The sequence below is a fragment of the Calonectris borealis genome, chromosome 5 (assembly GCF_964195595.1).
Source record: "Calonectris borealis chromosome 5, bCalBor7.hap1.2, whole genome shotgun sequence".
In the NCBI taxonomy this organism is placed as follows: domain Eukaryota; kingdom Metazoa; phylum Chordata; class Aves; order Procellariiformes; family Procellariidae; genus Calonectris; species Calonectris borealis.
Window position 1 is genome coordinate 37,549,830 of NC_134316.1, and position 13,341 is coordinate 37,563,170.

The window sequence follows — 13,341 nt, forward strand, 5'->3', positions numbered from 1 at the left end:
AGGACAGGCTGGGATCTGAGTGGCTAGAAAGCAGCTTGGCAGAAAAACCCCTGGGAGACCTGAGGCACAACCAGGTGAACATAGTCAGCAACATACCCTCGCAGCAAAGAGGGGCAACAGCATCCTGGGCTGCACTAGGCAGAGCATGGCCAGCAGGTTGAGGGAGGTGATCCTTCCCCTCTACTTAGCACTGATGAGACACACCTGGAGTGTTGTGTCCAGTTCTGGGCTCCCCTGTACAAGAGAGGCACGGACATACTGGAGAGAGTCCAGCACAGGGCCATGAAGATCATTAAGGGACTGGAGCATCTCTCATAAGGGGGAGAAGGGGAAGACGGAGCCAGACTCTTCTCAGTGGTACCCAGTGAAAGGACAAGAAGCAATGGACACAAATTGAAGTACAGGATGATTAAACATAAGAAAAAGATGTTTTACTGTGAGGCTGACTGAGTACTGGAAAAGGTTGCCTCGGAAAGTTGTGGAGTCTCCATTCTTGGAGAGAGTCAAAATCTGACTGGGTACATCCCTGAGCAACCTGCCCTGGTTGACCTTGCTTTGAGCAGGGAAGTTGGACCAGATGATCTCCAGAGATCCCTTCCAACCTCAACCATTCCGTGGTTCCAAGAGTCAGAAGAGTGGAGTACTGATTTCTAGTTCACTGAAGCGAGCCTTACTGATTTAGGAAGGCAGATGGTGACTGTTCTGCTCAAAGGTGTAAAGAATCTCATTTTAGAATTTGAATTAAGGGAGAGTAAGGAGGCCAAGCACTTGCAAAGATCCTCCATTTATAGGGTCTGTGGAGTGAAAAGGGAGTTACAGCTTGCAAGTCATACTAGAAGTAAATTAGAAGTCCCACAACAAAGGAAAAATGGGCACTTAGGAGAGAAAGGAATTAAAGCAAGAAGGGTCATAGGAACTGGATATTTGGGAGGACACAGCGAGAGTGCAGTTTCACATTACAGCAATAACTCTCACAGTTCTAAGTTTAAAAATAACACCACTGTCACAAGGTTTACTTAGAGGTAAAGTTTCACATTATGGTGCCAATGAAGGGGACAAGCCTGTTCTTCCTCCCCTCCAACACCTTTTTCTTTCTTTCTATCCACTCCTTTCCTAATGACTGCAGTCATGAATTAGAACAACTCACTGATACAACAGAATATTGAACCACCAAAAGAAAAATATGATTACTCCATTGGTGCAGTTTGGTGATTTTGATGCTCCCTGTGGACATGTAGTTGCTAGAGCCAATGCAAGGGAGGGGATGGGGAAACACAGCTGTGAGAGGTAAAAGAAGCAGGAACATCCACTTTGGCCATATGCTCAACTGGATGCCAGTTAAATTTATTAGACATGAAAAAGAAAATATTACTTTAAATACTCTCGACTGCGAGTGAGTTATTGGTGTAACCAGGCAGCTTGGCTGCAGTACCGCCGCACACCCTAAGGCAGCATGCTCTACTCCACTCTGTGCAACAGGACCACTGACAATATCTACCAAGACTCAGAGCTTCCCTAAAAGCCCTAGGCAATGAAGGGCACAAAAGTACTTCCAAACTGTTGCAAATTTCAACCCATCGTTACAAAAATCCATTCCACAATCAAGAACAGCATTGTATGAATTTTACACAAGTTGATGGCAAAAAACTATCAATATCTCCAAAGCTTAATGATGTCTGAAACTCAAAATCCCATACAGCATTTGCCCTCGCCAGAACCTGTTGTGTCTGATAAAACAACAGCTTATAAAACTTTACTTGAATTCTAATATTAATTACACTTTGTATCAATATTTTAGAGGGTCTCTTACGTGAACATCTCTACAGGCATCTTATTTGTAAAACTGATGATATAGTGAGGAAATACCGGTTTTTTTCCTACTTGAAAGACTACCTCCCTTATTCCTAGCCCTATAACAGTAACAGCAAAAAAAATAATAATTCAGTTTGCTTCTACAAAGCTAAGCTGAAAATCCTTTGGAGGTCTCACCTACTAAACAGGTATTTTTCTATACTTAGCAGCTTTTTACGTTCTACTGCAGCCTGACCACTGGAGACAGAAAAGGAATTCCAGAGGTATGAAGATATTCTCCTGAAGTACGCGGAAAATGAATAGTAAACAATCTCTTCCAAAACTAAGTACAAGAAGAATTACACTCAGGTCACTTTTAAGAAAAGTGTATTTTCAAATAGTGAGGTGGGACCTTAAGTAAAACAAATATGTACTACCTGGCTATATTTAAATACCAAATTCAAAGTTATAGGTCAACTGGCTTTACTTACAGGTGGAAAGAGCAGGTGGAAAGGAAAAAATTCCAATGTATCTGCAGAAAGTTTTCCCTTTGGTGCCCCGAAAACCTACTACTCAACTAATCTACAAAGAGAAATCAATACATCTCAGATAAAGAACTGGAAAATTCTGTTCTAAATGTAGCTAGGGAATATCCGTTCAACTAAAACAGACAGTATTGTCTAAATGGCTGAAACAAATCACGGACATCAGAAGATCAGAATGCTTATACTACTTCCTGCTCTAAAATATAATGTGATCTTGAAGAGCTCACGGTTTCTAAATACATCTGCTGATACTGGGAGCCTCAAAGCCAAAAATGCATTTACACATTTGATAGGCAGATGCTCAGCATCTCATAAAGTCATTTATGTTTTAGGGTGATCATCTTGCAACAAAATTGGTAACAGTTACTAGAAATTTTGACCCCAGCTCCTGACTCCTCAGGTTCACTATTTGTACAATAAGCAATAACAGAAATGAAAAATAATTTTGGAATACACACACAGGCACATGCACACCCATGCTTTTAGACATGTCTATATACACAGAGACACTGTTCTAAATGAAAAAGAGATTTGAGCCCTCAACATAGTATTTCATATTTCATTAAACTGTTGTCATATATAAAAGCAAGACTATTTTTCTTATAGCTGGGAGTAAACATCTGGATTACTGCTCAAGGTATCATCACCCTTGAAATTAATGACACTTGAAATCTGAGTATAGTCTAAGAACAGCAAGGGAAGTAAAAGGATACCATGCTCCCACAACAAGTTTATTTGCCAGCTGTGACAAACTTCAAAAGGTCAGCTAGATAAAAAAGGGCTTTCTAAGTAGTTGTCAAACAGTGTGACAGGTTTATCTATGGTATGCAAATTTAGGACCTCCAAGATGTCGTAAGCTGTGAACATAAAAAATGCAATGCTGTGTGAATGGGAATCTAAAGGGTTTTTTTGTGATGACAATTCAAAATCAGTTTAGAAATAATGTCAAACCCATTAAGCAGAGGCCCTGCAGAGCTCTTTTAGGGAGTAGGAAGGTTCATGACCAAGATGGAAATAAAGTGAAGGGGATTTCTTGCTCTAGGAGAGTAATCCACTAGATTGATGGGTGTTGGGATGCTAATACTAGTCAGAGAGGAAGCTACTCGGCAGAAGCAGACTAGGCTGCTACAGAGTGAGCATGTTGAAAATGCAGGACCAAAGTTGTAAGACAGGCTGAGCTTTCTTCTGTTGAGAAATAAGAAAATCTTTATTTTGATAGTACGTAAATGTCCCAATAAATTATTTTTAGCTAAAATGGAAATTGACAAAGACACTACAGTTTCTTTGATTTCAGAGAGACAATGTAGTAAAATATTCAGAAAGGTGCTCTTAGTACCAATGTATTGCTTGCTTATGAACTATACATTGAAAAAATTAGGTGTTTGAATAAGAAGAAATCAAGCTAACAACAGTTAACAGCAGTTAACAGTAGAATACAAGAGAAATGGTGTTATCCAATATCAGTGTATCATTGCTAGTCTGTAACGGGTTAGCACATTTTGCTGAGGCAGAGTAAACAGTAGCCAATATCCTAGCAAAAGGACGTAAATTATACGAAGGTATTTTCAAGTTACAAGCTTGGTAAAAGTGTGTTTGTGCTGCTAAGTTATAAATTTTAAACACTGATCTAAAGTTACTTCAAGAATATCTTAATGCCATCTATTCTAAACAGAGTTACTGGAAAACTGATGGAATAAAATTACCTTGTTTTCTCACTCAAGTAATTCTGTAAAATAAGCAGCAGCTACTGGATACATTAAATCAGTATGCTAGTGTCTAGGTGAACAGCCCTTTACACAGTATAGTGGTGAGCCCATGCCTGAGCATGGCGCAATATTCAGCCTCACAAATTTAGGTACACTAAAGGGAATGGTAGACCCCAAGAGAATGGTAAAATACGGATCACTAAAAATACCATATAGGAGGCATTACAAAAACTGTATATATGCAAGATGTTTGTTCCAGATCCTTTGACTATGTGAACCTATAATTATATTCAGGGGCTACTGTAGATGTAGTTCTGAGCTTCTGTAAGTGGCTTATAGGAGTCAGCTTGCCTAAACAGCTACTGGACTGGGATTGATGATTTCTGGACACATGTGGTTTTGACTCAGTTTCCTAATCTTTAAAAGACGGGTAACAGATCTTAATTCATTTCTAAGTATTTCAAAACATACAAGCAAAAAGTGATATATCAGAATTATATAATAAAGATAAATGTACACATTGTTAACTACCTAACTTCTTGTCACTTCTGTTTCTAGATGAAACTTCTTGGAGAATAAGTTACTTGCTGGAAAATATAATTTCAAATTAGGTGAGTAATTACAGCCACAGAAAAATCGACAAAAATTTAGAAATATTGCAATTAAATATGAGACAAGGTTTGTATGAAGTAGAAAAATATCAGTTTTTCTAATAAATTTGGCTCAAAGGAACAAGAATTTGACCATGCAAACTGTTGGTGTAGTCAGAAACACAACCTTTTTTTCCAGAATTGATCTCTTTTGGGATGTTATTGCATGAGGTTTGGCAAGCCAATAAAACAGACCAAAAAGGAAGATCCTTTCCCACCTTTCCAAGTTTCCACTGACCCCTGCTTCTCATGCACAGTAATTGCTGTGCTGTCTCTGGCACTCCTCAGACCCATCTGTGAGTGAGTTTCCTGCCAGACCGTATTAAAATCCTGCACAGATTTCTGCCATAGGAGTGAAATGCATTGGCTGATGGAGGCGTCTGATGAGTGCAGTGCCAGAGAGGAGTAAGAATCAGGTGTGGAGAGAGGGGGTGGGGGGTGAGAAGAGTGGAGTAGGATGATGCAGTGATGCACCTGCAACTTTAAATCCACTCTCTTAGGTACAGCACCACTAGGACCTGAAATACTAACATTTTTAAGACATTTTAATTTTTCTTTTTTTTTCTCTTTGGAAATTGCCAGTATGGCTTAATAAAAGTCAATCAAATAAGATCTAAATTAAAACCAAAGAGAGAGAGAATATTTCATTTGAGGTTGAACTGAATATTCAGTACAAAATAACTTTTTAGTATTTCTTATTTTGCCAAGAAACTTCTGCATTGGTCCAATAATCTATTAAAAGACTTTCTGTTTGGCCAGAAAACAAAAAATCAATTTTTTCAGATGGCATTGATTCTGTGAGAATGCTTAGCTTCATTCATTTAACTGTCTCCATTAATGACAATAAAATTTAATGTGAGTAAATTTATGTATATAGGTTGGACTTAAAACATGAGTATTGACAGGTGGAGTAAAAAGGGAAAAGAAGGATTTCAGTTAAGCGGGGGAGAGAGAAAAAAATGTAATGAATGTGATTCTCTTACTTAAAAGCAAGATGTGGACACAGAAACACTTCACTTCCAGTCTCTGTTCCAGTTTTAGATTAAATGTTGATTAAAATCATGATTAGAACCCAGGTCTCCCTCTTCCCAAGTGAGTTCTTTAATATCACGAATAGTCAGTCACGTTTGGGTATTCACCTTCTGGCTTAAGAATAATGGTTTATTTACTCAAAGTACAAACCTTGTAAACAAGAGGGACTTGAAAGCCTCATCCCATACAGAATAGCTGAGAGCTTACTGCCTAGCACACTCAGAGGTGTAGATTTAAATCCAGATTTCAAGCCAGCATTTGACTGGAGAGCTGAAGCACTTTTGAACTTTCAGGTCCAGCTGAATGCCCTGTCCAGGTTTGTCTTTCTATTGAGGTGAGACCCAAGTGTGCCCCTATATGCTGCTGCAGCAGGAGCCAAGGAGACTGTGACAGGTCCTTAAGCAAGAAACCATAATACCACAGCATCCATCAGCAAGTCGGTTGTAATGCAGCCAGCAGCTCTGTAACCGCCCCCCACCTAAAACCAGAGTAACAGTGGCTAATCTTTCAGACCTTGTCACGACAAATACATTGATTGTGATAGACTTGGATACTAAGGCAATAGCTGTTACATTAGCATTTTAAATAAGCAGTGCAGAAGGACAGATGGAAGTTAAGCCTATACAGGACCAAAGAGTGTCAGGAAATGAAAAGACATCAAGAAAGGTCTGTTACTGGTAAGCTTGGTTTTCTATGTGTTTTTCTGCTTGAATTTTGATTAACTGTGGAAGAGGTAGATTTTTGATACCAACAGCCTGACTATATTGAGAGTTAAAGAAGTATCTGAGATGAAGCTGAGATAACAAAGAGTTCTGGAGCAAGACTAAATAAGCTACTACAAAATGTATCCAACAATTTTTAGCCTCGTCTAAACCAAAAATATATAAAGCCCTAATAATACATAGAGGCTGTGTATTAAAAACTTCTTGCATTTGGTATGACTACATATAATGGCTCATAAACGTGTCATGTCATTTGTGTCATCTGGTAATCTTATATGTGCACAGGTGGCAAGCCTCTTCTACTGGTCTACAATGCAAAGATGTACACGCAGAAACAGCAAATAAGGTACTGATTTTGTTCTTGAGGAGCAGAAAACCAAGCAAACTTACAGAAAATGAACAGAGACCAAATCTTCTCACACCATCACTGACTAGGCATCAAAGATAGTACACACGACTAGTTTCATAGGTATAGTCTATGGATCACAATAAAAATTTCTGGGGAAGGCATGGCTACCTGCTTTTTGCCTGAATTTTATTTGTTGATATAGTTGCGTATGTCTGAAGGCTGAGAAACCCTTTGAAACCCACTAGCATGTAGTTCAGAGCTGAAACACAATATTCTTCAATGAATGTTGGAGACTTGCCTTCAGTCAAGCTGGCAGGAGGTTGCAGCTGCCCTTCTCCACACAGTATCCTCCTTTTCCTTAGAGGATCTGTTCTAGTATTTTTAATGCTTCTATTAAGTCAAAGCAAACAACATGACAAGGTCCCCTGCAGAAGCAAGCTGTCATTTTTTCACTTTTGGCCACCGTATGTGATGATCCTTTGTGGCTAATTCATTCTGAGATATTATAATTTAATTGTGGGTTCAAAATACTGACTTTCTCTTTCCTCTTTCTGCCTTATTTCATACAGTTTGGAGTTGTCTTGCTTATTAATCAAGATTTCTTAAAGTTTTATTTCATCTCTTACACAGAAACAAGGGGAAATATAGATAAAGGAAAATAATGTATGGAAAGAACTGATTCAGCTCATCAGAATTCTGAATTTAGTTTACATGAGATCCAAAAGCATTTTCCTGCTTTTCATATCCAAGACCTTAATGAGGCAGTTTTGTCAAAGTGAAATCTCAAAAATAGAATGTTCCAGTAAGATGTCTTTTAAATCTGTCTACTCTTTGTGTATGCTAAACTCATCAACTGCTTTTCTAAAATAGCTACTGTTTTGCAGCAAGTGAAGCACAGACAATTGAATGTGTCAACACCACTCATGTGGAGTCACGCTAAGATTCATTTATTTTTGTCAGGCACCCATACTAGTAGTGAATCAACTGAACTGCATTTGCAGTCAGATGTCACACGTGTTGCATACCTATCTCAAAGACCTTGGTTCTGCTCTCAGATGGGTTGTGCACTGGAGGATTGTCAGTAAGGGCTGCAGTGACCCAGAAGAATTGGTACTGGGGAGCATCAAGCTTCTTATCCCTGCAAAAGTCCCTAAAGATTACCTTTGGCTGGAAATTACCATTTCCAAATTACTCTGAAAGAACGGAAGCCCTTTTTTAGTGTACTGTTCTTCAGGAAAAGCCTACTTTGGCAGATTAGAATAACTACAGCAAAATATCTGGTGTATCTTCTTTAGGATGGTACAGAGAAATAAGACTTGTAGTAGGACCAGCTCAATGAATGATGGACAAAAAGATAATGATGATGAACTGAAAGATAATACTTTGCACAGGACCTGCAGGACCTCCACTGCTCTTTAGTGATGGATTCAAACCCTTGGTACAAAGCTGAGGGTCAATTTGGAACTTCCCTACCTGGCACTTCCTGAATTCTGTCTGGGAAAGTCTGGACAGAAACATGTATGTCTGCATAATGCAACAAAACACACTGGTCCGATATGCCCTGGACAGAGACCTACAGAACATTCATTTCCAAAGGCTCATAGAGACAGAAACACTTCTTCAACTGCGCAGCAAAACAGCAACATCTGAAATCTCAGACAAAGAAGAGACAAGCTGGATAGACCTGCTTTGTTCATTAAATAATTAGAAGATACGGTTTTACTATAACCTTTTTCCTGGGCAGGATGATGGGGAAGGAAGAGCTTTTGCTTTTATGGTTTGACCAGAGTATGAGAGTAAAAAAAGGGCGACAAGGGAACTGCGTTGGAGATGACTCACATGGTTGTCACTATCACAGAGCCATCAAAGTCATACCATATAAGCTCAGTAAACTTCACTCTTCCAGATGTTGTTGTTTCTGAGAATATATGTGAGGTTGTATCCTTGAGCATGTGGTGCCATTTCAAAAGTTACACCACAGCAGGTAGCTGAGTACGAGGAGGCAGGGAGGGAAAGAGACTGTATGCATGGATGTCTTTCAGGATCACCTTTCCTTCGGAGTTTTCCACACGCCTGTCATTGCTGCAAATGCCCATATTGCAATTAGGCATGAGCTAAGTCGTGATATAGTTTGTTACCAAGTGGAAGAGTAAATAGCTTCTCTCATTTTGTAATCTCAAGACATAGGCTATTTGCTTAATAGACAAAACTGATCTTGCAAATATTGGTACAGTGCAAGGAATAATGCAGTTTTACCCTAAGCAAAACACATTTTCCCTCCCACTAATAGTTAGGAGAGTCACTGAAGCTGGGTTCCTACTCCTGACTGGAGGTGTAAACCCAGAGAGGGTTCTCAGGAGGCCTCTGGCAAAGATGGTGTGGCAAGGTATGGGCCACTAGGACATTGCTACGTAAGGCTAGCAAACTAGGTGGTTGCTAGCCTCACGTAGCTAAAATGTGGTCCCCTAGACACTTGCCTAAGGGAAGGGACTGTTTGGAGAAATCACCTCTTGCACCTTTTAGAGTGATGAATATTGTGCTATATCAGTGGCTATACAGAAAATGTTTATACCATTCTTTTTCAAAATTTATAGATCAATACAGACTATTGAAACGTATCAGAAAGTAATAATGTATAATAGACTGACTTTAAACTAATGGTTGCATTGGAAAAGCTTTGTATTTTAATGTCCCAAAACTTACAGTTTCCTGACCCTTTATAGACTCACATCAATAAGCTGGAGGTAGAAGTCTGTTTCCTATTACTGAACCACTGAGCCAGCTAGTCTCTTGACCTTAGTTGGATTTGCACCAGAAATAAAATGTTCTGAATTCCATTAATGATTCATTAAGCCAGCTATTTCATGACTTCAGCTGGATCTGTACCAATGGCACACAGTTGAAGACCTGTGTCCCACTGCTGATCCAGCTAGCCAATCAATTCAAAATAAAAAAAGAATAGTATTAAGAAATTACATTTAAGGAGCCACTGCAAAAAAAATCAGACCTGTGTGACAAAATTATAGAAATTATATTGAACACCTATTCTAAATATGAGGTGTCTCTGATAACTTTCAATCAGTTTTTAAATCATCCTTGCCCACATTGTAATCAACAGAACAAACTGGTATCTTCCCGTAATCATACTGAAGTCTCTTTTTTTTTTCATCAAGATTTCTACAGGTAACTAAAGAAGTGCTTCCTGTACGCTCAAAGTGTTTCACCCAAATGAGTAATTAAAATACGTCATACTATAGTGTTCATGATAAAATAAGAAAGCCTACTATGTCAGCCAGTGGACTAAGACTACATGGAACAAACATGGCTGGAAGAGCCAGCTTAATGAAAGGGCGGTGCTTTGTTAAGGGACAGATATTGATGATTAACAGCTGGCAAAGTAATGTAAAAAAATTTCCTGAGAGGTTACTAAGTTGAGTTACATTTCAGCGCTGACATGACCAGGACAAAGTTGTGTATTGACTTTGATGAAGAAAACTTGTTTTTCTCCGGACACTCAACATGAACTCTGGTATGGACTGCCAGCGTATTTCCTAGCACGTCTCCCTGCAGTAAAAGGTTTCTTCCTCACACACACTTGTTTCCTTACCCTGTAGAAAACTTGACTGCAGGACATCATCCCGTTTATAACCTTCTCTTGAGCTATTACGGATCTATCATTATATTAACAACCTAGTTTATAAGGACTTTCACACCATGATAATAAAAAACTTCCTACTGATTTCAGCTTCTTCTTGACTCAGTCTTTTAAAAATTTGTAAACTTATACTATTTCATTACATTAATACAATCCTCTACTACACTTCTATACAAAAAATCCCACACAAATCCCACTAGTAGGCATTTATAAGCCAGGAAGTACTAAAGCTAATATTGCCAGTGAAATCTGAATTCTGCCCCTCCTTCTTACCATCCACAAGAGCAACAAATCAACAGGCTACACAGGGAGACAGTGAGATGCTCTGAATAAACAATACTGGTTTTGGTGCAGAGAGTGAGAATCCTCTGCAGGAAGCTTCAAAATGTCAAGCTACTTGCTTGTCCTTCAGATAATTTCACACACGTTTGAGAAAAAAAAATCTTTTTGCCTTGTCTATAGCAGAATATTCAACACATAGTGACTGAACCCGTGAGGGAACAGCAGTATGAGCACCAGCGATGCAGTGTATCTTCAGTAACCATGCTGTTTTGGGTTCAGGCTTACACCCACCCACATATGTTGTATTATACCATTGCATAACCAGAGATCTCTGGAGCCTGAATTCTCAGTCTCTATGGCTGCACACGCTGCAACTGCTGTGCCAATGTAGAAATACTGGTATCGTGTGCTGGTGCACCACCCCATCAAAGTGCTACTAGTGTGACTTTCCCTGAGACATAGGGTATTTCTTCAGGCCTTTGTTTTTGCACGAGTAGTCCATCTAAGAAAATGACCTGCTGAAGAGGAAACTCCTGAAATGGTTCATTAATGTCTATGAAAATTACAAATGCTTTCAATAATTGCTTGTTAGTACACAGTCAAAATGAGAATAATGCAGATTCTGCTATTAGCAAGGTAGAATTGAAACCTCAACAGGAGTATCTGAAAATATAAACATCCGCTAGAGTCGGAGGGCTTGAACTTTGACAATGGGTTATCATTTACAGTTGATGATGTTGCTATTAAATGTGGAAGACATTTGCCTACATATTCATTCAAAATGAGTTTCAGTATTTGCTTCCAGTTTCCCAGATCAGATAGTTCAAGTAAGACAAAGTAAAGATCCTTGTTATGATACTAAGCTGCTTTATCTAAAGGCTCTGTAACAACAGTTTTAATCCCAGGGGAAAGGGGAAGGGCTCGAAGGGGAGGAAGGGAAGAGGCCTGGGAAGATTGCAAAACACCTTGCTGAACCCTGGGGAAGTTGTTGGGAAAATTTTATATCTCTATATTTCATGCTAACCAAAAGAAAGGGTGGTTACCATCCTTGCTACCTATCTTTTCCCATTATCAGGAGTCTGAAGAATTGAACTGGCAACCCAGCGTAATCAGATGATGGAAACGACTTTGGATTATGGGGACCACGAGCAACTTGGCTGGGAGCTCAAATCCAGCCAGACGACTGGAAGGGCGACTGACCGCGTATTTTCACGGCTGGTTTATGCCAACCTAAGTCCGTAGGTCACCCGAACCGGGAAGTCCTGCCCTCTTCCTGCCTTGGAGCGTGTTTTGGGACCAGCTCCCCAGCGCTGGTACTAGCCCTGGCACGGCAGGGCCACCACCCGCCTGACGGAGCTGCTCCAGGTGAAAAAATACAAGAAAAAAGTGCTGGTGTCCAGCGGCCCCTGAGCGGTGCCCAGCGGCCCTGAGCGTGATGCCGTGTGGCGCTGGGGGTGAAGGCAGGCGGGAGCGGCCAAGATTCAGCCGGTGCACCGGCTGTAGCCGGCCATCTCCCCGGGAAGTCGGCCGGGGGGGTCAGCTTGCCGTTGGGCCAGACAGGGGGCCGGCTGCCCCGCGGCCCCCGGGCGGGGACAGCCCTTGCCAGCACCGCCGGTGTCGGGGCGGTCGGGTGTGAGATGAAACGGCAGCTGGCGGGGAGGGCTGCAGCCCGCCAAAGGGGCCGTAAAGGGCAGCTGCACCGCACGGGCCACACAACCGGCGGCGGCCCCGGCCCGGCCCGGCCGCCCCCCCGCGCCGCGCCCGGGACGCGCCTGGCGACATGCGCCGGCCCCGATCGAAGGCAACCGGCGCCGGGCCCGCCGCTCTCGGCACTAGATTGGTACTGCCTAGGCTGCGCGCAGCACGCCAGTCTCGCGCTCGCTGGCTCGCGCGCCGCGCCCTCACTCCCTCCCTCCCTGCGCGCTGTTGTAGCCGCTCGCCCAGGCTGGCGCTCGCCCCGCCCCTCCTCGGGTTGTCCCCGCCCCCGCCTCCTGGCCCCGCCCCGCTCGCCCCTGCTCCTCCCCCTTTGCGCTCGCGCCGCTCTCGCGCTCCTGCCCCCTCCCCCCCCGCTCGCTCCCTGTCAGTGCGGTGGCTGCGCCGGGAAACATGGCGTCGGAGGGGATGATTTTAACGAACCACGACCACCAAATCCGCGTCGGCGTCCTCACAGGTAGCGGGCCGCGGCCGGGGACGGCGCTGGGGAGAGGCGGGGGGAGAGGCGGGAGGCGGCCGCCAGTCGGTGCGCGCCGTCAGGCCGCCCCAGGGGCTGCCCCGGCGGCCGGCTCCTGTGGCGGCGCCGCCGCTGCGCAGGGAGCCGCCGCTCCGCCGTGCGTGCGGTAGCCGAGGCCTCGGCCCGGGCCCGGGGACGGGGACGTGGGGGCGGCGCTCTGGCCGCCGGCACCGCGGCGGGGAGCGTGTGCGCGAGGCCGGGCGGCGTTGGGCGCCGCTGCCGCAGGCGGGCGAGCGAGCGGGCTGCTGGGCGCCGCAGCCCGGGAATAACCACCTGGAGGGGACGGAGCGCGGGGGTCTGCCGAAGGGGGCGGAGAGTCGAGACGTGGCCGGGCTTCCTCCAAACGCGGCGGAGCTGTGAGTGCGAAGGCGTTTGAGAA

The 13,341-nt window shown here is 42.9% G+C and overlaps 1 protein-coding gene across 17 annotated transcripts in view; it reads left to right on the plus strand.

Annotated features, from left to right (window-relative positions):
• The first annotated feature begins 12,793 nt into the window (after nucleotides 1–12,793).
• GPHN (gephyrin) overlaps nucleotides 12,794–13,341 on the plus strand; it is a 300,275-nt gene continuing 299,727 nt past the window's right edge. For 14 of the 17 annotated variants that reach the window (XR_012673911.1, XM_075151848.1, XM_075151849.1 and 11 more), the window contains exon 1: nucleotides 12,794–12,902. Coding sequence is in view for 13 of the 17 variants with exons in the window: in XM_075151848.1 (XP_075007949.1) it covers nucleotides 12,839–12,902 (64 nt within the window). In the remaining 4 variants the exon portion in view is untranslated. The remainder of the gene's footprint in view (nucleotides 12,903–13,341) is intronic. The other 3 variants (XM_075151844.1, XM_075151833.1, XM_075151834.1) reach the window with 3 other exon arrangements.